The sequence below is a fragment of the Balaenoptera ricei genome, chromosome 3 (assembly GCF_028023285.1).
Source record: "Balaenoptera ricei isolate mBalRic1 chromosome 3, mBalRic1.hap2, whole genome shotgun sequence".
Taxonomy (NCBI): Eukaryota; Metazoa; Chordata; class Mammalia; order Artiodactyla; family Balaenopteridae; genus Balaenoptera; species Balaenoptera ricei.
The window spans coordinates 42,988,789-43,012,420 of NC_082641.1; the positions used below are offsets into that span (position 1 = coordinate 42,988,789).

General features: G+C 38.9%; 2 protein-coding genes across 6 annotated transcripts in view; one reads left to right on the forward strand and one right to left on the reverse strand.

Annotated features, from left to right (window-relative positions):
* The window catches only part of CDC20B (cell division cycle 20B), a 64,073-nt gene extending 42,209 nt beyond the window's left edge, over positions 1 to 21,864 (reverse strand). The window contains exons 1-2 of the mRNA XM_059919301.1: positions 21,802 to 21,864; positions 21,457 to 21,519 (exon numbers count right to left, since the gene is read on the reverse strand). Of these exons, the coding sequence (XP_059775284.1) occupies positions 21,457 to 21,519; positions 21,802 to 21,864 (126 nt within the window). The remainder of the gene's footprint in view (positions 1 to 21,456; positions 21,520 to 21,801) is intronic.
* On the forward strand, positions 10,535 to 15,247 carry GPX8 (glutathione peroxidase 8 (putative)). Of its 5 annotated transcripts, none has more exons than XM_059919299.1 (3): positions 10,535 to 10,609; positions 11,363 to 11,624; positions 14,639 to 15,247. In XM_059919299.1, the coding sequence occupies exons 1-3, from the start codon at positions 10,559 to 10,561 to the stop codon at positions 14,800 to 14,802; spliced, it is 477 nt and encodes a 158-aa protein (XP_059775282.1). In that variant the 5' UTR covers positions 10,535 to 10,558; the 3' UTR covers positions 14,803 to 15,247. The 5 variants fall into 5 exon arrangements, with proteins under 5 accessions (XP_059775282.1, XP_059775280.1, XP_059775279.1 ...); XM_059919297.1 differs by lacking the exon at positions 14,639 to 15,247 and adding an exon at positions 12,711 to 13,173; XM_059919296.1 differs by having other exon boundaries at positions 10,542 to 10,762.
* Positions 21,865 to 23,632: the final 1,768 nt, after the last annotated feature.

Here is a 23,632-nt window from a genome sequence, read left to right on the forward strand (position 1 = left end):
CTTTGCTGTTGTGAACAGTGTTGTTTGGGGTCAGTTTTTTTGCCTTTCGATTGTTCTACCCTTGTTCTTGTTTTTGAGTAGGAACAGGAAAAGCTGAAAAGAGGGAAAGATAGAGCCCTGGAAACGTAAATCAGGCGTCTCATCCTCAGAAGCCCAGACAAGGCAGTGGCAGGGAAGGAGCTGGCAGAAGCGGGCCTGGAGGGAGAAACGTGGCCCACTCAGACTTTCATCTCCTGCTTCTTGGTTTCTCTCAGACAAGGAAACCGCAGATCCAACTCAAAGACTGGAGACACTCGGCCCCAGTCAGAGGGAGACTGGGTGGTGGGAATCTCTCTCTGATCGGAATGCTCGTGTTTCAGCAAGAAAGATAGTCAGAGGGGTACGTTGTCCCATGTTTTAACAGAAGTTATAAATTGAGACTTTTCCTATCAATTTCCCTACTTTTCAAAGTTTTCAAGTGATTCAAAAATTTTAAAACGCGTGGGATTAAGCAAAGCATGTCTGTGGGCCCCATTCAGGCTGTGGGCTAGGCTAGGTCTGCAACCTCTGCAAACACCAGCGAAGCAGCCCTCACCCTTCTAGGCAGCAAGAAAGGGAACAGCCACCATATTTGAAGATATATTTAACTTGCAACAAACATGATACTCTTGATCAAGGTTTTCCTGGAGTCCCAAATTTAAATATACATTTAAAAACAAAATAATCCTGAGTTTAAAAGAGGGAAAATAAAGAATAATTTGATATGTCAGCTAAGAAAAATGATTAAGAAATTTCACACTGAACCAACAATGAGCCATGTTTCTCTGGCTTGTCCACTGTCACTCTCTCCATACGGTTTCCCCACCTGGGATGCTCTTCAGCAGTTCTCTAGCCCACCCTCATGGCTGGGGTCAGCCACCAACTCCTTCAGGAAAGTGTCTCTGACATTCCTTTCCTCCCCATTCTAAACTGGGTTGGGCAGCCTGTGGTGGGCTATATAATTGTGATGGTTAATATTATGCGTCAACTTGATTGAGCTAAGAGATGCCCAGATAGCTGGTAAAACGTAATTTCTGGATGTGTCTGTGAGGGTGTTTCTGGAAGTATTTGATTCAGTAGACTGAGTAAAGAGATCCACCCTCACAAATATGGGTGGGCATCCTCCGAACCACCAGGGGCCCAAATGGAACAAAAAGGCAAAGGAAGGGCAAATTCTCTCCCTTTGTGAACTGAGACATCCATCTTTTCCTGGCCTCAGACATCAGAGCTCCTGGTCCACAGATCTTCAGACTCCTTAACTTACAACAGCAGTCCCCCAGTTCTCGGGCCTTTGGACTTGGACTGAATCATCCACCAGCTTTCCTGGTTCTCCGGCTTGCAAATGGCAGGCTTGTGTGATTTAGCTTCCAAAACCTCATGAGCCTCTTATCTATATCTACATCTATATCTATACCTATATCTCTGTCTATATCTATATATCCTATTCATTCTGTTTCTCTAGAGAATCCTAATACAATAATGGCCCCGTAAGATATCCATATCCTAATCCCTAGAACCTATGAATGTTACCTTCTATGGCAAAGGGGTTTCGCAGATGTGTTTAAGTTAAGGATCTTGAGATGGGGAGAGCATCTTGGATTATCTGGGTAACCCCTAAATGAAATCACATGTCCTTCTAGAAGGAGGCAGAGGGAGATTTGACTACACACAGAGGAGAAGGAAATGTGACCACAGAGACAGAGACTGGGGTAATGCACAACTAAGAAATGCTGGTTCACCAGAAATGGGAAAAGGCAAGGAATGGCTTCTCCCCTAAAGCCTCCCCTGCTGATTCCTTGCCTTATGCCAGCGAAACTGATTTTGGACCTCTAGCCTCCATAACTGTAAGAGAATAAATGTGTGCTGTTTTAAGCCTCCAAATTTGTGGTAATTTGTTACATCAGTTATTGGAAACTAATACACAGCACTCCTGTGCTTCCATAGCTCACTATGTGTGATTCCAATAGAGCCTGGTCACATTTTATTAATAATAACAGCATTTATCAAGCACTCAATAAGTGCCAAGCACTGAGATAAATGTATTAGAGGGTTTTTATTTAAACTTCATCACAACCCTGTGAGATAGGTACAGTTATATCCCCCATTCTCCAGAGTTGGAAAGTGAAGGTTAATAGGTTTGAACAAGGATAACTTGAGAAAAGATACAGCGCTGATAAGTAGAGGATCCAGGATTCAGACCACTGCACACAATTGTACACAACATTGCCTTTATGAATGGCAGCCCCTGGAGCATGCAGTGCACAACCTCACAGCCAACCAGGGTAACCCAAGGTTTAAACTCACAAAGTGATTCAGTCCCCGTGCTTTTAGCACCTCTGCTCATGCTGTAGTCTCAATGTTTGTGTCCCTCCTTCCCCCACAAAAAAAATCATGTTGAAATCCTAACCCTTAAAGGTAATGGTGTGAGTAGGTGGGGCCTTTGGGAAGTGATTAGGTCATGAGGGCAGAGCCCTAATGAATGGGATTAGTGCCCTTATAAAAGAGGCCCCACAGAGCTCTCAAGCCCCTTCTACCATGTGCGGGTACAACAAGAAGTCTGCAGCCCAGAAGACAGCCTTCAACCGACCATGCTGGGACCCTGACCTCAGACTTCTAGCCTCCAGAACTGTGAGAAATAAATTTCTGTTGTTTATAAGCTACCCAGTCTATAGTATTTTGTTACAGCAGCCCACAAAGACTAAGACGGCTTATATTCCACTTTTCTGATTATTTTTATGTCCTTCTACTATATTATCAATTCATTAAGACCAGAGACTTTGTATTTTCTCTTACTATCCTCAGATTATAAGACATTTAGGGCATCTAGGAGCTCATGAATAAATGAATGAATCTCTTCCCTCAGAGGCAATGAATCCTAAAAAGCCACAAGGGATTTAAGTAAGAATCCAGAGGCAAGGAAATAAGGTATTTTCTTTCTTTCTTTTCCATTAAGAAGAATGATTTTCAAATTGGACAGGATATAATAAACACTTCTGCAGAAACTGGAGAGTGAGATAAATTAAGCAATAGATATTCATCTGGGCAATTTAAATAAGTTCAAGTCTCTGGGACCAGATAAATGAAACCACAGAACACTGACGACACTTCCAGAATGGATACTGATTAGTGATCTATGATGACAGGTGAGAAAATGCCCTCCCCTCCAAATTTAGATAGACAAGTGTTCTCCATGGTTTTCCAATAGGAAGAACAAGTAACTAGAAATAAGTAGCTTGTCGCCAGTGGCCTGGATCACACGAGTCTTACTGGATCCATGTTGGCCTGAATGAATCTGCCTGTGATGTACAGAAGGGGTTTTGTCCCTGGCCTAATGCTGTTCAGTTTGTTATCAGTAGTTTGAATGGAAATTTATTTATCGAAATTGTTTTTCCTAAGGTGAGAAGAGAGTTAAAATATTAAAGGACAGAGTAGGATTCAGAATAAAGTCTGGGACAAAGACCAAAATCAGCAAAATTCAATTCAATAAGAATATGTGAAAAATTTTCCCATTTAGATTTTTTTCACGGCACAGGCCTAACATGGGAAAGAACTGATAAGAAGTGAAAATGATGGGCAGTATTAGACAACCACATCCAGAATATGAGTCAACAGTATAATGCAATTACTATTTTTTTAAGTAGTACAATTTTAGGTCTTGTTAAGAGAAAAACAGTGTCCAGAAGAAAAGCAAGCAAAATCTGATTATCTCTGCACTGATCAAAACTCATCTGGAGAATCGTGGCCAGTCTCAGAACTGTTCTTTTGGAAGGAGATGGACAAGCCAGGATTCAAAACTTGATTTTATTTGGAGGAAAGAGACTGCAGTGATAGGAGGGCAGGGAATACACAGTAAAAGAGCCACACATGAATGGAGTGAGAGCACCTGGGGTATCTCGTCCAGAGGAAAGGAGACCCAAAAGGAACTGTCTTCTTTAAAGAGAAGCAATTTATGACAAAAAAGCAAAACTTATTTTGTGTTGCTCCCTATGACAAAACTAGGACCAATGCATCAGAACAGGCAAGTCTGTATTCAACACAAAGAACGTTCAAAGAGTTAGAAAGCAATTGTTCGCAACATTTTGAATATATTGTTCTCAGTCAGCCCCTCCACTAAGGACATATGGTCTGTAATGGCACAGATGAACATTTTTTAATAGTTATGTATTTTAACGTGCATTTTTTAATGTTTTAAATTTTTCAATGTTGATAGAAAATTTTCCCTTATAAAAATTAATTTGAGTAAAATAAGTGACTCGATTTGGACAAAAAAGTTAAGTAACTAACAAATGGTATGCAGACAGGGCAAATCACTGAGGCAGTATGCAAATAACTACAGCTTAGGAAACACTGCTGTAGGTTGTGGTATTTCATCTTCAGTGTTTTTAAACTTTTGTTCCAGGATCTATCTCCTGCTGAGGAAATGCCTGTCGCATAGTTTTAAATGACTCAAGTATTTATTAATAGAGAGGAAGAGGAAGATAAGGAAAATAAGACAAAGAAGGGAAAAGGGATGAATGACTTGATACTCCAAGCACATCAGTGTGCCTTGTTTACCTTTAGAGTTCACATCATATTGACACTAAATCGGGAGGAATTCAGGGCACCGGAGCCAAAAAATAAATAGAAAGGAACCTAGAGAGGTTAAAAATAAGGTCAGGAAGTAACAAAATGAAACAACTGGGAAAACAGAAACAAATATATATCTAGTGATAAATAATCTGACACACAAATATTCAGTGGGTGGGAAAAACCTAGACATTCCAAAGAAAGATATGCTGGTGATGCCAGGGTCTTTCTAGAACCTAATGGCAGAGACAAAAGTAACAAAGATGGTCCTTAGCTCTCAGGCATATCCCCCCAACCGCTCTTCCTTGGCCTCTGAATGTCTGCCCCTCCCACCTGCCCCACCACCAGCAGCCCAACACAGCAGCATTCTGTCCACAGGACATTTCGAAATCAGGGTCTAAATATTATTTAAAATTGATCGTGAAGACCAAAATATTTACCGTCTCATTTTTTAACTTCCAATGCCCCCTCATCCTAGGGAGCAATACAACCCAAGCAAAAACAATCAAGGTCAGACATCCTTTATTCTGCATTGCCAACACCTGCCACTGGGGGCTCCAGAGTGTCTTTAGCATCTACCCCTTCCTTTCTATCTCCCTCATCAAGGTTGCCTTCGTTAAGACACTATCATCTCTCAGCTTGACTTGTTGCTCTGCAGGCTCTGACCCCTTCCACATAACTTCAGTACACGTGGCCAAGGTTTTGGTTGTTGTTCTCCATTCCCTCCCTTCTTCAGACCCTTACAGTGATTTCTTATAAAACTAAATGTCGGGACTTCCTTGGAGGTCCAGTGGTTAAGACTTCACCTTCCAGTGCAGGGGGTGAGGGTTCCATCCCTGGTGGGGGAGCTAAGATCCCACATGCCTCGCAGCCAAAAAAACCAAAATATAAAACAGAAGCAGTATTGTAACAAATTCAATAAAGACTTTTAAAAAACAATGTACCACATTAAAAAAAAAATCTTTTAAAAAAAATCTAAATATCTAGTGATGAATAAAACCCCTTCACCAGAGTACTACAGCAATCTCACATATCACATTTTCTTCTAAGTAAACATATTTTGTCTATTACAGAGAAATAGTTTAATGTCATTGAAATAATTTTGGTTATGAAGTTGAAAGTCCTAAACTCTAGTCTTGGTTGTCCCACTTACTAGTTCTGTGATCCTGGGTGAGTTATTAACTTCATATTTCAAAGAATTGTTACATAATGTCTGTAAAGAGCTTTATACTACACTTGATCCCCTGTAATATAAATATATGCATATTTATATATTAAATATTAAAAATAGCTTTCTACAAACATGTTATTTATTTAGAATCATGGGTAGTACAAAGCTCTTACCAACATGTCATTTCTTTAGCACTTGGTTATTTGCTGCCTTATAATTGTTCCCTTGTTTCATGTGTGTTTTGTCTCCAAACTTGATTTCATACTTGTGTGAGGCTGCTTCCATCACTTACACTTTATTGTATCTTCTGCAGTGCCTTAGTTGGTTGACTGAGTCCACTGCTTTATCCCATTTTTGACCCAGTAGCTTCCCTTAACCTTGACCTTCAACCCCATCAATGTCTTTCCCTCCTTTAGGAAGCCTTTCTAGATCTTCTGAAAGAGCACTGGTGGGTTTTCTAACATATGATCCCCTAAGCAGAGAAATTTGCAATGTGGATTTATTTATAATCTGAGGATGGTCTTAGTATAGACCATGTAAGCAATGATGACGGTCCCCAGAAAGCTGAGAGATGATGAAATCAAATATATACAGAGAAAGACTCTAGCAAGGTCCAAAATCTATCTGTGGTCACCACTGTCTAGGGTGAGTGTTCTCCAAACCACTGTCTTAAATGTTTGGTTAATGGGCCTGTATGGATATTTAGACATCATAGATATATATATACACATATGTTTATATTTATATCTCATGCTCCTAAGCCTTAAGAATCATAAAATTAACAAACTGGCTCTGATCTGATTTTGTCCTTGACAAGAGACTTACTTAAGCTTTCCAAGTAGTTTTCATATAGAGTGAATTTTCTGGTCAAACGAACAGGAAACATCAGGTCTGCACAATTGTTTTATTTCTGGTTGTAAAAACTGGCATGCTGGCTTATACAGCAATCTCTTGTAAGTTCATACAGCATAAGATTGGCCTTCTCAAGTCCTTTCAGCTCTGGATCACTCAATGGGAGATTCTTAGAAAACAATGGACTAGAAGCTAGCATAATGATTTTATCAAAATAATATCACCCTATGGAGTCCTGCCTGGGAGATGGTCCGTCAACATCCCTTCCAGAGTTATCCCTCTGTCTCCTCCCTCAAAGCACAGTTATAATGGAATGAGTTTACATGGTTCAAATTACAACAGGTTCTATGAATTAACTTTTAAAGCTATTTGCTTAAACAGCCTGCGGAGTTAAAGTAGCTAGTGTAGACACAGAGACACGAAACACATCTACTGTGGAAGATAAAGGGAAACCAAAGAAGCTTGTTGCTCTGCAAACCAGAAAAAGATTGAGGTCTAAAGTTTCTCAGACTTAAATGTGCATTTGAGTCATGAGGGGATCTTGTAAAAATGCAGATTTTGATTCAGAAAAGGCTGGGATGGGGCCTGAAAGGCTGTGTTTCTAACAAGCACCCAGGTGATGGCAGTGCTGCAGACAAGGACCTGACTTGGAGGAGCAAGGGCAGAGAAGTTAAGCTACATAGCAGTGTTCGGAGATAATATAAACACAGGCACTTTGTCTCTTTCAGTAACTCAGCTAGAGAGCACCAAAGTAAAGTTATCACAGTTAAGAAGTGATATAATACATTTTGTATTAGTATTTGTATTTTTAATTTTTACTAGAAATTATATTTACAAGAGAATAGTTTTCTTTCGTATCCATTCTTATCAGGTCCCAAGAGTGGGACTGAAGTGGTTTATGTTCTCTGACAGGTTTATGTGCTTAAGCTGTGGGCATTGCTCAGCTACCTCCAAACACATACCCCAGGAGCAGGGACCAGAGCAGGGCTGACAGCCTCCTTAGCATGTCCTCTAAAGCTCCAAATACCTAATGGTGATGGGAAGGGACTCTCACAGCTTCTCAGATCATTCTGTGCACTTTTCTAGCACTTTCTGGAAACTTACCACAACACCAACAGTCAGACCCTAGTGGAACAAAGTACCTTCATTCAAAACCTGCTATGTGTCCTAGAACAAAAAATTTCACAATTTGTATGGAAACACAAAAGACCCCGAATAGCCAAAGCAATCTTGAGAATGAAAAATGGAGGTGGAGGAGTCAGGCTCCTGGACTTCAGACTATACTACAAAGATACAGTAATCAAGACAGTATGGTACTGGAACAAAAACAGAAATATAAATCAGTGGAACAAGACAGAAAGCCCAGAGATAAACTCACGCACATATGGTCAAGGAGGCAAGAATATACAATGGAGAACAGACAGCTTCTTCAATAAGTGGTGCTGGGAAAACTGGACAGCTACATGTAAAAGAATGAAATTAGAACACTCTCTGACACCATACACAAAAATAAACTCAAAATGGATTAAAGACCTAAATGTAAGGCCAGACACTATAAAACTCTTAGAGGAAAACATAGGCAGAACACTCCATGACATAAATCACAGCAAGATCGTTTTTGACCCACCTCCTAGAGAAATGGAAATAAAAATAAGCAAATGGGACCTAATGAAACTTAAAAGCTTTTGCACAGCAAAGGAAACCATGAACAAGACAAAAAGACAACCCTCAGAATGGGAGAAAATATTTGCAAATGAAGCAACTGACAAAGGATTAATCTCCAGAATATACAAGCAGCTCCTGCAGCTCAATATCAAAAAAATAACCCAATCCAAAAATGGGCAGAAGACCTAAATAGACATTTCTCCAGAAAAGATATACAGATTGCCAACAAACACATGAAAGGATGCTCAACATCACTAATCATTAGAGAACTGCAAATCAAAACTACAATGAGGTATCACCTCACACCAGTCAGAATGGCCATCATCAAAAAATCTACAAACAATAAATGCTGGAGAGTGTGTGGAGAAAAGGGAACCCTCTTGGACTGTTGGTGGGAATGTAAATTGATACAGCCACTGTGGAGAACAGTATGGAGGTTCCTTAAAAAACTAAAAACAGAACTACCATATGACCCAGCAATCCCACTACTGAGCATATACCCTAAGAAAACCATAATTGAAAAAGAGTCATGTACCACAATGTCCATTGCAGCTCTATTTACAATAGCCAGGACATGGAAGCAACATAAGTGTCCATCGACAGATGAATGGATAAAGATGTGGCACATATATACAATGGAATATTACTCAGCCATAAAAAGAAACGAAATTGAGTTATTTGTAGTGAGGTGGATGAACCTAGAGTCTGTCATACAGAGTGAAGTAAGTCAGAAAGAGAAAAACAAATACCATATGCTAACACATATATATGGAATCTTAAAAAAAAAATGGTTATGAAGAACCTAGGGGCAGGACAGGAATAAAGATGCAGACTTACTAGAGAATGGACTTGAGGATATGGGGAGGGGGAAGGGTAAGCTGGGAAAAAGTGAGAGAGTGGCATGGACATATAAACACTACAAAATGTAAAATCGTTAGCTAGTGGAAAGCAGCCGCATAGCACAGGGAGATCAGCTCAGTGTTTTGTGACCACCTAGAGGGGTGGGATGGGGGGGTGGCAGGGAGATGCAAGAGGGAGGGGATATGGGGATATATGTATATGTATAGCTGATTCACTTTGTTATAAAGCAGAAATTAACGCGTCATTGTAAAGCAATTATACTCCAATAAAGATGTTAAAAAAAAAAACTTGCTGTGTGCCCTAAACAGGGCATTTTCTAAGGTGGCTAAAGGAACCATGGATTTCAGGATATGCAGCCCTCAATTCCCTTTCCAAATCTGCCCCTAAAGTTTTCAACAAAGTTAGGCCTCCTGTAGAAAGTGACAGCCACAGAAAAAAATGAAGATAATAAGCAACTGGATGATGCACCCAAGTAGGATGGGGGATGGAGTGTTTTTGCCTTTAGTGTAGAAATACCTTATTTAATTATTAAAGTCCTGCTTTATTATACAGTTCAGTATTTTTCTATCTACAGTTTGCAGGCCATTGGTGAACCTTGAAATCATTTTCATGGTTCAGAACCAGGCTGTTTTAAAAATGCAATAGACCAGGGTGCAACGCAGTTCAAAGGGGAAGTATCATTTAATGAAACTTCTCAGTTACACCTGTCTATGTACTGAGCTATATTGTAAAGTGCATTTCTTTCTATGCATCATAATCAAAAATTTGAAAAATCACTGAACTATAGCTTGCTTTATGGTAGAGGAGCGTTTTTTAGAGCCATCATTGTTTTTAATCTATTTATTTTTACTATATTCACCTGGCATTGCCTTAGCTAGATGAGGTCATAGCGAGTAGCCTTTTCAGAAATGTCACTGCCCTTTTCACTATAAAGTCCTTGAACTCATATAGCATGCTTAAGCCATATGCATTATATATACACATATAATGTGAAATTCCTATAGATCATGTGTCATACTAATAGACCAATTTAATTGACACTCTGAACTATTCCTGGGTATTATACACCCAATTCCCTACATCCAGTCACTTGCTGGGAGCACCTCACAGCTTTCAAGTTACAATGGCACCATCTTCTGGTGAAATATTTTCTTTGTTGGGCCGATATTAAAGAGCTACCAAAAATGTCCTGATATTTCAAGCAAAAATTGCAACTGACATCATATATACATTGATATTCTTTAGAGCTTTTTACTTCATTCAGGAGTTGCACTCCGTTCTCAATCTGAGAAAGGTCTTTCTATTCCTCAGCAGTGAGAGGAGCTAGTCTGTCCTTCCTGACTTTCCGTTACACTAAGCTGGTTTCAAGTTTCAGCTCCTCCTTGAATTCCAGCCTGCTGAGACTTCCCTCTAGAATCATCCAAAATGGAGCCTCTCACAGCCTACCCTTTGAGATGTTCAGGGCCCAAAGCAAAGGTATTTGCAGTTTTGCTGTCTATGGTTCTATGTACAGTAATGTTATTTCTTCTACAACTAAAATTCCTAAAACCTAAAATCAACAGCTTTTATACATTTGAAGTGAAAGATTCAAATGGAAGAACGGTTTCTCTGGAAAAGTTTAAAGGCAAAGTAAGTTGCATCTTCTGACTTTTATTTCTGTTGTTTGTCCGTGTTCTCTGCTTATTCTCTTAAGAGTCCATTTTTCACTGTTAAACGGTCATATTATAATTTAGTCTTCAAAATAATGTTATTAGTATATCACTTTAGCCATCAGAGCTCTCAGTTTATATACTTCTAATTGATAACTGATTATGTTAACTGTTTGCTTTAAGTGCTGGATTAATACTTTAAGTTGCTTAGGAAATTCTTAGAGTTAGTAATGTGAATATGGAGTATTCCACATAATGTGAATATGAAAGTATTAATTCCATAATCTAACAACATTGAAAAGCACTCTATCAATAATCATATTTTATCTTTTATTTAAAAAAAAAAAAACTTTAGTTGAGTACATAGGGCTTTTTCAATGGTCGTGATTTTTCAGAGTTTTAACTCATGCATCCGCGTTATGATTTTCAGCAGAATTGGGTATATCTAAAAATATGAGATAACCATCTATCAAAGGTTGTATTCCTCCAAAATGGTTTAGGATTTTAACTACTTGCAAATATTTTTTTTAATCTTTTATTTGCTTCACTTTCCGTTTGGATTTTTTTCTTTTTCCGGGAGGTTGCACTAGTTGTAAACGTGGCTAGTGACTGCCAATTCACAGACAGAAATTACTTAGCACTGCAGGAACTGCACAAAGAGTTTGGACCATTCCACTTCAGCGTCTTGGCTTTTCCATGCAATCAGTTTGGAGAATCGGAGCCCCGCCCAAGCAAGGAAGTAGTATCTTTTGCAAGAAATAACTTCGGAGTAACATTCCCCATCTTCCACAAGATTAAGATTCTAGGACCTGAAGCAGAACCTGCATTTAGATTTCTTGTTGGTAAATATCTACCTTGCCTCACCAATTTAATGTTTTTAATTGCTTTTCATTTTTAAAACAAATATACCAGTACAATACATTCATTTGAAATGTTTTAGTGGGAAAGTTTTATAAAACTATCAAAGAGTTAGATTCTCATCCTTTGTGATTTTCTAGAAGTTATGCTTCCCTGAAATCAATGTTTTAACTTCTTGGATGGCAAAATAAATCTACTCCAATGTATTTTATTTTTATGATCATTTTCCTGAAGAATTTACTGTAAGTGGGGTCATGGCTATTTTCACAAAATATTTCAATTCTTATTTAACTAGCATGTGCTAATATCCCTCCCCAATACTAAAGCTATACATCCTACATCAATATTGCTGAGCATTATTAGTTGAACTTATTTTTGTGGTTAATTTTATGTTGCCTTACTTATCTAAGATATTATCCTCAAGGGTGAATAATATCTGTTTGCCAGGTGGTTTTTGGTAAAATTCAAAGCAATATATCTTGATTTTTTTTTGGAGGAGGGTAATGTTAGGCTATCTCTGTAATTAAGCTAGCTACAGAAACCTATTTAAAGATTTTCCAGCGTAAACGTGCTGCAGTATAGTGACTAAAAGCTAAACTTTGGCCCCAGTCTGTGTTGAAATCCCTGCTCTTTTACTTTTGCTGGGTGGCTTCAGGCACATAATTTCCCTGTGCCTGTTTCCTCGTAAAATGACGTTATCTACCCCCTAAGATTGCCTGGAGGATTACGTGTGTTAATAATAAAAGTAAAGTACTTATTCACATACAGCTTACACTGTGGAGACACTATTCTAAAGGACATTCAGCTAATGTCCTCTCATCTAACTTTTATAGATGACAGCCTCAATCATTTTCACTGTGGGTAATTTGAGTTTTGCTAAAACCATGACCTCAGCCAGGCAATCAAGCTTTCAATGAAACAAACCAGCTAATGATGTTCTATAATATTTCATTTAAGTATGAAATCAGGATCGTCCAAAAACATTATATTCAGTTTCTAGGGAAAGTCAATATAATGCCTAACACCACGAATAGCAACTAGAGTGAGGTCTTCATTCCTTTTATTTCCAGGGTGCACAGGGGAAAAAAAGCCAGAGCATGTGCCCTGTAATCATCTCTCAATTATAGCAGCCAAATACTTGGGCACAGTAGCTCCTAGGTTCTTCCCGTTTGTCACTAAAAAAGCTTCTGAAACTCCACTCAACACTCAAAAAGGTAACAGTGATTTAAGGTTTCACTAAAGTTAGATGAAGCTACAGAGACAAAGATTATGAGTTGACGGCCAAATGAAAATTAGATCTTTGAAAACTGGCCAAAATTGACAGTACCTGATCATGCATTCACAAACAAGATGGCTCTGTACAGGTGTACAGGTTGTTCACTAAACAGGAGTAAGGAGGCAAACGGGGGCTGAAACACAGGCGAGTGCAAGGTATGTGCCGAGGGACTGTCCCCACCTGGAAGGGTATCTTTTTCTAATTCACACGAATATGTTACACTGACTAGAGAGAGCCCTGCCCTGATGGGCATTATCTTTAAATACACATTTTCCATCATAGAAAATGGCTATTTTTCAAAGCGATTTTAAGAAGGCTTTAGTTAATAATATGATGTTCATACCAAGTCACTGATGTTTGAGCTAATCAGCAACACTATTAATAATGAAATAACCAGTGTAAATGCTTGGCACAGTACACAAAATAAAACACATAGAAGTAAATATTAGGCTACTTTTCATTTGTTATTTTTAACCTATGCTCCCGCATTTGTTCTTTCCCCAGCATAAAGCAAAGTGTCCCTCAATTTTAAAAACTCTAGGCAGTGTGTGCCTTCTACCTACCTCATCAGCAACGTTTTTGAAAGGATAGTTAACATTTGTTTTCTCCACTTCCCTGTTTCTGCTTCCTTCTTAGATCACTGTGTTTGGCCTCTCACTCCATAACTCTCCTGAGCCTGGTGGGTCTCGCTGCCTGTGACTTCTACTCTGGCCCCTTCTCTTCCTCCCTTGCAGGTTCCTCTTTTCCTCCACCCTTAACTCTACTGATCCTCAGGATTCTGCCACATCCACATGGGCTCTCCTTACTCTGTCCCCTTTCCCTGGGTGAGCTCTTGCTCTTAAGCTCCGAAGCCTCCTCTGATTGGGTGTCCCACATAACCTGAATCTCCTTGTGTACAAAAATGAATTTGTCATCTTCCTCCTAAAATTTGTTTGCTTTGCCATGTCCCCTATTTTAACAGCACCAGCTCTGCAAATAGGAAGGTCTACATATCAATCCAGGCTCTACCACTCACTAGCATGTGACTGTGAGTCCAGGCCTCCATTTTTCTCATCTGCAAAATGGGGATAATAATAATATCCAATGTTTACAGGGTTGCTGTAAAGATTAAAGGAGAGGATCCATTTAAAGCACTGAGCATACATTACTAGGCACATAATAATTATATTTTTTCTCATGTTAGTCAATAATAATGCACACAAATCCTGTATGATATAAATGGAAAAAAACTTCTACATTTCTTACCTAAATTAAGATGTATCAAAGGATATCTACAATTATTTAGAATTCCTTACTATATAATATGCAACAATATTAAAAACATATATATATTTACTACAAAAAGTAATCCATACATTCCTATTACCAAAGACATTTAGAACATCACTTTATCTTAAAACAAATGTTAAGAAACTGAAAGTTTTCAGCTAGTGACAGGGTAAATTTTTTGTGGTGGAGATCAACAAATCTAAAATAAACTAATTTATTTCATTTCTTGATTCTAGGTCAGTAGAATCATCAGTGAAGTCACCAAGTATATAGAAATCTGGTTACACAAACTTTGAGTTGTTTTGTTTGGGTGTTTTGCTTTTTGTTTAGTTTGGTTTTTGAAATGATGACGATCCTAGAACTTGATTCTAAAGTTGTAATTTATGCAGATACTGACAAAAATGAAAATCTTGACAAAGAATTTACTCATGAAAATATATTCTGATATTTTAGATTCGTCAAAGAAGGAACCAAGATGGAATTTCTGGAAGTATCTGGTCAACCCTGAAGGTCAAGTTGTGAAATCTTGGAGGCCAGAGGAACCCATTGAAATCATCAGGCCTGAGATAGCAGCTCTGATTAGACAAATGATCATAAAAAAGAAAGAGGATCTATGAAAATGCCATTGAATCATTCTAAGGCAATAGTCAGAATACAGAAATGTCGCCGTGAGGGTTTGATCCCATTTTAAATACTCTGACAATTAAATGTGGCACTGAAGGATGACTTTCCTTTTACGTTATCTTGTCAGTGACTGGTAATGAATGTCCCCACGATAGAGATGTTACCTAAAGCAAAAATGAAGAGTAGCCAAAGACTCTAAATGAAATATATTAAATACTTCATCTGACCACACTAAATAATTCAGAATACAGTCACCAATGTGCTTCAATATCCTATTCTCTGACTTGACATTTTCTAGCGTCGTTCTTGATGGAAATGCCAACACACTAGACCACTGTTTGAATTCAAGACACTGTGTGACATTTCCAGAGTAACTAATTATAAATGATTATTTTTATGTAATAAAAAGCAAAATAAACATTGAAAATGTGAAATACAGATTCTAATCCTTATGTATTTTTATTTGTTTCAGGTACAGGATTTGGGGTTTTTTGGGTTTTTTTTTTTAAGTACAGGTTCATGGTATGTTTTACTACACCTGGCCAAATAGTCACTTATAAATGACATTATCACAACATTTGAAAAAGCCTTCATCTTTCTCAATATTTTTTTCTAGAAGCAACTCAAATTCCATAATTAGAATATTAACATTTGAGTCAGTCTGTATTTTTGAGTGAAAATCCCAAGTGTAAGAAAAAAGCCATGAGTATATGATCATTCAGCTTGATTCCCCTTCAGGTTAATTTTGATAAATTCCTTACAGGTTAATTCCTTACAGGTTTTGGTTAATTCTTTACAGGTTAATTCCTTACAGGTTCCTTACAGGTTAATTTTGGTTGCTAATCTAGTCAGACTAGATTAGCCATTTGAAAAGAATTCAATGCTGCATCATTCTCATGGCTGTAATAAGAAGAATCAACTGCAAACAGTCAAAACTCTTAATGAAGAAAAGGGAGTGATTGCAACTACATGAGTCTTAGAAACATCAGCAATCACTGAGCCTTTTGATAGAGTCACAACATACCTTTTCTCCCAAAGTCCTGATCTTTACGTTTTGTCAGGCTTCTAATTATTGGCTAAAAAAGCAACCTGCCAAGTTGATGAAGGTTAATTATTGCCCCATGAAATATATATTCATTTCATAAAGGAATTAAACAGGAATACTGGAGCCAAAAAAAAAATGTGAAAAAACAGTCATGTAGAATTTGGCTAAGAAGGAAGACCCAATCTAAATAATTGTGAATTGGCTCTCCAATTCTGACCTGATGAGTGAAAGTGAAGATTCTTTTTTATGGTGAAATCAGTAGTGCCACCTCAGTAAATAATTCTGCAAAAGTGTTTAAAGGTCTTAAAAAAATCAAATATATTTCCCGGAATACCTTCTACTTCAACATATATGTCCAACCCCCAGCTCTGAATGTATTTAGTAAGCTCTCTGATGGGGGTGGAGGTGTGGTTCCCCTCAGGTCAAGAGGATGTGCAGAGGCACCTCAAGAATAGCAGTCAATATGGTTAAAATAGTATGTTTTATATTATGTGACTTTTACCCCAATAAAAAAGACATTAAAAAAAAAAAAGAATGGTGGTCACTGTGTGAGCAAAGCCCGCTTCTACCTCTCACCAGCGGCAGGGCCTTGGGCCAAGCTCGACTACTTTTCAGTTTCCTCACCTATAAATTGGGGGTGGGGTCAAAGTGAACAAAAAGCCCCTTCCAAGTTCCCAAGGTCTTTCAAGTGATCAGGAATCAGTACTAACCTGGATTGTTGTTGAAGAAATGGAAGCCACCTCATTAGTCTATCTGCCTTTTGCAAGCTTGCCCCCGAAAGCCTGTTAGCAATTTGAATTCTGGGCCTCTAAGCAAAATTTTACTTAGGATAATCCCTCCAAGTGTTGCTTCTGGAACACTCCTGCTGTTTACCCCCGCTTACGACTTCCATGAGTTCATATCAGTGCTCCGGGACGGCAGGGGTGTTTATGTGCTCACAATCGGGGTGTGAGCAGAAGTGTATCTGCCAGCACCACAGAGGTTACGTAGACACCCCACTGCCAGACAGAGGGCAATGCGCTGGGGGACGACCAGGACTGTCCCAGAGAACGCAGCTGGGATGTCCATCCTGCCCCAAATCACTAGTTCTCTCCAAAGCCATAAAAAGTGGGTTTTTCACTTATGTATCTCCAAACTTGGTTGCCTTATTCAACCTATAATCTCTACTAGGTTAGGCTTGATTCTCTCCTCTCGCCCCTCTGAGTATGCAGGGAAGGCAGGTAGGGATTTGAAAGTGTGTCATACAGGTGTCCATTCAGGGTTCTGTAACAACCAGGCTATGTGTGAGGAAAGGGAGGAGAGCCATTTGCTGACGTGCTGCCACCCAGACCTCAACGAATTCTCATATGAATACCGTCAGGCAAACACACAGAGGAAAAAAATGCATTTTTCTTGAACTGAGCACAATACCTTCTCTATCTCAGCATCAAAAAGTCCGGGACATAAACTGCTACGAGCTGCCTGAACTGAGAAGTATAACAAAAATAGTAGGCATCCCATAAAAGAGTATTCAGCAGTTGTCCTCCTGACAAAGGAAAGGGACAAAATCAAATGCTTTTAACTGTGGTTAATAATTCATTGACGCAGTTTGTTTTGGTTTGTTTAATTTGGGAAGTGGAGAGGAGTACTTCCTAGTAACTCCTAATCATCATCTTATGGCAGAGGTAAAAATACAGAGTGTTGCAGAGTGGAATAAATATGAATTTGCCTGAAATATTCCCTAAAAATTGTACTTCATTTTTGAAATTGCGTACTAATTATAGCATACCTATAGTATGTATATATGTACATATACATAATTCTTAATAACTATAGTATATATAGCATATATACAGTGATGACTGGTAAATGTTTAACAACCAAATCTCTGGAGGAGGAGTCCCAATTTGCAGCATTTGCAATTTCCATGGTGTGAATGCTCCCACATGGTCAATTTTAATCTATTAATGGTTTGATAACTGGCTTGTAAAATTTCTGAAAATTTAACAATCAATTCTCACAGACCAGGATAAGCTGGCTCCAGCACAACAAAATTTTTAAAATCAGACTTATGGTAATAAGGATCTCCAGAGAGAAAAATCTAAAGCAAAAACATATCACATATACTCTTTATTTTTATTACAAATATATTATTTTGACAGGTTATATATAAATGTGTATGTATATGCAGTTATACTGAATTATGAAAAGCTGCTAACATTATAACTGTATAATCGCACTATAATCTAACAATGTAACTGGATTGCCTGCAGGTAATTTCAAGTAGGAAAACACTCCAGTAAAAATTAAGAAAAAAAAAAAAATATATATATATATATATAGACAAAGTCTAAGAAGGAAAACAAAAACTATTTCTCTACATTTATTTTCTTTAAACATATTAACTGTTTCAAGACTGCCCGATATGAGCGGGAAGGTCTTGGGTGATCCCTGTACAAAATCATGTGTATTCCTGCTAACGTGTTCCTTTGAAAGAAAAATGTCATGTTTGGGTGCAGCTAATATGGGGACGCTCTGTATTTATCCCTCAGCTTGACTTCATCTTCCCCAGGGAATAATAAAATCCTAATAACTGTTACACCAAGAAACTAACACATCACACTTCTTCCCACTCTTCTTGTTCCCTCCTCCCTCTGAACCCTTAAGGCCACACCTTGCCGAGGGAAGCATCCTCTTTTGGGGGCAGAGGCTGGTGGGGGAGGGAGAACCATTTTCCAGAGGGTGTGATGGGAAGCAATTACATCCCCAGCACCAGTGAACAGCAGTGGCTGCCCCCAGAGAAGATACTTCCAACCAGCTTTGCCTCCGTCCTCCTCTTTTTTTCAACCCACTTCTGTCTTCTCTTCCTCTGACATCCCAAGTGTGGATCCCTCTCTTTCCTTCTCACTCTTACGAAAACAATTTCTTTTTGAATTTAAACATTCAATCGCCTCCTTACCCATTGATCTCCTTATTTATCTTTACTACACTCCATCCTTTCTCTCCTTTCTCATCATCTCAGTAATAGGAACTGAACTATGTATTCTGTTTATTGAGTATAAATGTTGGCATTTTACGTCTTGCTCTGTAAAAAAATTTTTTTAAAGTAAAACACAAAGGACAAGCCTTCTAAATTTAGTAGGTTTTATTTTTATCAACAGATCAGTGATTTTCTATAGAAAATAACATGTTGAAATTTAACCTTAAAAAAAACAAGATGAAAACAATATTTACATTAAAGGAATACTTAAACACAAAGATGCTGAAAATGGAATGATACTAGGCAACAACAAAAAGAGGATGAGATTTGAAAGTAGCAAAATGCATAAGAATCAAATTATAGGTATCTCTTTAACCCATGGTTCTAGAAATGTTTACATTTAAATAAGGTAGGAATTTAATTTTACCCATAACTTATAATCCAATGCAGTAGAGAATGTGATACATTTCTCACTTCTCATTTAGGGTGTTAATAATTGACCAGACCACCAAAGTCAGTTCCATGAACTTGCTGCAAATGTTTATACAACCACAGTGTGTCTGGGACCCAGCACACACCTGACATGGCTCCATGAGTCAAAATGGCCTCCAAGGGAATGAGAAAATATTTTAAATTATATTGTGCGGTCAGTTCTCCCCCTTCACAAACTAAATATCATGCTCTCTTCCAAACACTGTATGAGTCTGTGATTTTACAGAAAATGAAGATTCAAGGCAAATCTTCCAAATAATTCAGCCCCTAACCCCCAAAATCCCCAATTCTGTTGATATTCAAGTGAAAATGTTTTAGTTGACTGACTCATCTGGAAAGTTACTTCAACTCCCCCTTTAGCTGTACACACACATGGTAATTGAGACCTATTCTAATGTCAAATTAAGAAACTAATCATCCAGAAAGAATTCTAAAGACTTAGTTGAAAATTTGAGGAAACATTTTAGGTTTGCCATTCCAAATTGTCATTATATTCTAAATTTTATATTTAAAATTAATATATAATTTCACAAATACTTTAATACTGTCTACAAGTATTAGAGACTCCAGAATATTACCTGAAATCTTTAAAATAATTAATTGGAGTAGTTTCTTCATCATTATAAAGCTGTTTGTTGTATTATAACTGAAAAGTAGTAATAAGCATCATGGTAAAGAGTGACCCGGTTCATGGCAAAAAGTACACGTACACACAAACATACACACATATTACTTACAGATTTAATTATACTCTGATGTTCATTGTACATGCAATAAGATAGCAGTTGCATGTTAGCTGATGCCATTCACATATTCAACCAGCTAACAATACACTGCCAACCCATCACACACAGGTAAACAGTGTACTTCGTTAACAAGAAGAATTTATCCAGAAGCAAGTGGCAGGGTAGTTGTGGCTGCTGAATTGACCCAAAGCAGCCAGCTAACAATACACTGCCTACCTGATTCAGGTCACCGCTGCTTTTCATGGCCCATAAAGTCACTGAGGCTAAATTTGTAACATGAAACAGTGGCAGAACTTTCATCTTAATAGTCACATTAAAGAAAACTTACAGGCAAAATCTGTTCCTCCAAAAATACTGTAAGAAATAAAACCAATATTTTCTTTAATCTATTCAAAAACTTAAAAAGAAAACTTTCAAAATACTTCCACTTAGCTTTTACAAATTAAAGGCTCGGATACTGCTATACAAGTGAATTAACAAAGTTATACATAACTGTAGCTTTTCCCATTACTTCTATTTACTGACGAAAAGACCAGTTGTCTGTATCAGGGAGTCAAATATCTAGGAGTCATGGTGATACAAAAGGTAGGCAAGACAAATCTTCAGCTTTGTTTGGGAAAAATAAATATTAAAGTATTTAGGGAATTTTAGGAGTCAAATGTCATTTGTTTTCTCTGGCTAAAAAGGCTATTAGTCATTGCATTCTGAAAGTTATGTGTTCAATTTATTGTGTCACCAATTAAATACAGAAAAATTTAAAGAAGGTCTAGAAAAAAATCTATAAAACTGGTGATGGATTTGAAACTAAAATCTGTAAGTAAAGACTAAAAGAATGTGAACTGTTTAGCAAGGTGAATCATGATAATGATTTACACTGATTACAAGAGAAGCTAAAGGCCTTTGGGTTGGGACTTTCAAGGTGAAAAAGTACTACATGGGATCAACTGTTAAGTTATTAACCTAAGGGCCGGTGGATTATGCCACTTCTCCTCTTGACCACAAGATAGCACCATTTCCGTTTCTTTGGGGGGCGAGCTTATGAACGCAACAGAGGGGAGCGCAACTAGCAACTGTTAAAATGAAATTATAACAGCCAGCTAAAGATGCACTGCCTACCTGACACATCCAAGCGTCATCTTTTGCTGTAGAGGCAAAAACTAGAACGTAACATTCAGATTAAAATGATTACCATTATTTGTCAGTCAGAGATCTTCAGTTTCTTACAAAAAGGTTTTAATATATAGACTCTTTAATATACAGACTGTAGTTAGTGATAGTGTGAGATTTTTTTTAATTTTTCATATTTTCAGACCAATTCATACTTCCAGCAAATATCTTTAGCAAGAATTCGTTTGTTCGAGGTCATATTCAAGACAGAGAACTGGAGTAAGCACTGGACACTCACCTTGGGAGAATCTTGACCTCTCTTCTGTTTCATGTCTTTGGCGAGCACCCGCATGACCTCCTCCTTTGAAAATACAGACAACATATATGAATAGAAACTGTTTAGGAAAAACATAATATTAGGCGTGGAATGTTTCTAGATCCTTACTTAGTCAAACTACATTCACTTTTTTTTGGAAAGAAAACAGGCACCTCCAGAATATAACTAAATTACACAACTCAAAATTAAAATCAGGATTTAGAGTTTTGAACTACCTCTTGGTCCTAAACAGGTATTAGAAACGGTGCCTTCGACAAGAAGTCCCTTTAGGGAGTTGGGGCGAGGAAACAAAAGGGCGTTACTCACCCATAGGATCTCTTCTTCGGTCCGGACCCTCCTCCGGGCGGTGCGCTCAAGTTTCCACTCCATCTCTGGAGGAGTTTGCCCTACCTGGCTGGAGTGTAGCCTCTCCTCGAACGCTTTTGGTTTTGCCCCCCAGTTCAAAGCCAGTCTTGACGCTTAATCGTCAAACCTCTGGAGTCTTGTCCCGCAGGACGATCATACTTCACCCCTAACCTCCCATTTTTCCCCGCTCCTCCCACCGCTCCCAGCGGGCTTTCCCCAGGGTACGGTTTAAAAAGCCGGCGGGGCGGCAGCCAGAGCGGGAATCCCCCTCTCCGGCTTCTCATTGGCCGGCGCTGCGGTGACGTCAGAGCCCGGGAGGGATTCCCCCTGCGCGCGCCTGGGTCCTCTCTCTCTCTCTCTCTCTCCCTCTCCCTCGGCCGGCGGCCGCGCCCCGCAGCCTCCAGCTCTTTGTCCGCAGAGGCGCGCGCAGGAGCGCCAAGCTTTGCCGCGAGCGGTGGCGGGCCTGAGCCGGGCCAGGAGCGGAGGGCTGGACAGCTGCAGGAGGCAAGGCGGTTGGCGGGCGAAGAAGCGGGTTCTGGGAATTCACGTTCTTTCCATTTTAGAAACAAAAATGTTCTGTAATAACGAACCCTGCTCCCTTTTCCTCGGCCCCCACTTCTCATTCTCCAGCCCCACCGTCCTGCCTCTGCCTCTGAGGGATCGGAGGGGTGCATAACTCTCCGGCCTCCTCTCCTTTGACGCTAATCACCCTTTGCTTAAAGCTACTGAGTCTAGGTGTGTTCCCTCAACGTGTCATCAGCTCTTCCTCCATCTTCAAACGGACAAGAAAACGTGGCAAGATTTCTATGCTAATGAGAAGGGGAGGGGGAATCATTGACATATTTATTCAAGAAATTCTTCTTTGCTCTAACCATTTGGCAGTGGTCAGGTTCTCACACTTCAGCTTCTGAGCTTTCTCCCCTAACAATGGTTAGTGAAAGTTGGCGAAACGGCCAGTGACGGGGAGGACCTGATAGGGAGTGAAGACCCAGCAAGAAAGCTGAGCAGACTGGGGGCTAAGTGATAAAGGAGAGGATGATATTGGGGGTTGAGGGAGGGGTTTGAGGGAAATGACAAGGAGCCAGATGGGCTGTGCACACCTGAGCTGCCAGGAGAGGAGAGCTGTGCCGTATGGCACGAGGGGAAACTGTCTGGGAAACCTCTGACAGTCTGGCAGCCTGCTTTTCCCCCTCATTACCTCCTCCCTCCTCTTCCCCACCCCCCCAACTGACATTGGATTGCTTTCCCTCTAATGCAACATGTAGGTTTGTGCATTCGGGGAGGGGAGAAGGGTTAATAGATATCAAGTAGTCAAAAGGGTCAGTGATTTTTAAAATCTAAACTCATTTCTCCTGCTTTTCTTCATACTGAAATAAAAATAGCATCAAGGCTAAGATCCAATCTTAGACCAGTTTTCCATTTACAGTGATAAAGGGTTAGAGGAAACGCTGCACAGGGTAACTTAATCTTCAAATGAGATTTATCAAAATGCTTGCTAGTCAAATAACCTTCGGATTAAAAGATCTCTAAGTTTCACCCACAAGAATTCCACTTTCCTTGCAGTGCATTCAAAGGATACTCATTCCAACTTCCAGTAAATACTTTCAGCAAACATTGAGGCTAAGTGAAATATCGTTGGATAAGAGTCAGAAGTATTGTTGATTTAAAGGATTAGTTTTCAATACCAACTAAAAATAGCAATACATTGAAATAAAATTTAAAACTTCTAATCTTAGTTCTATTTAAAATACCATTTTATGTTCACCCATTTATAAGAATGGGTACAAACATG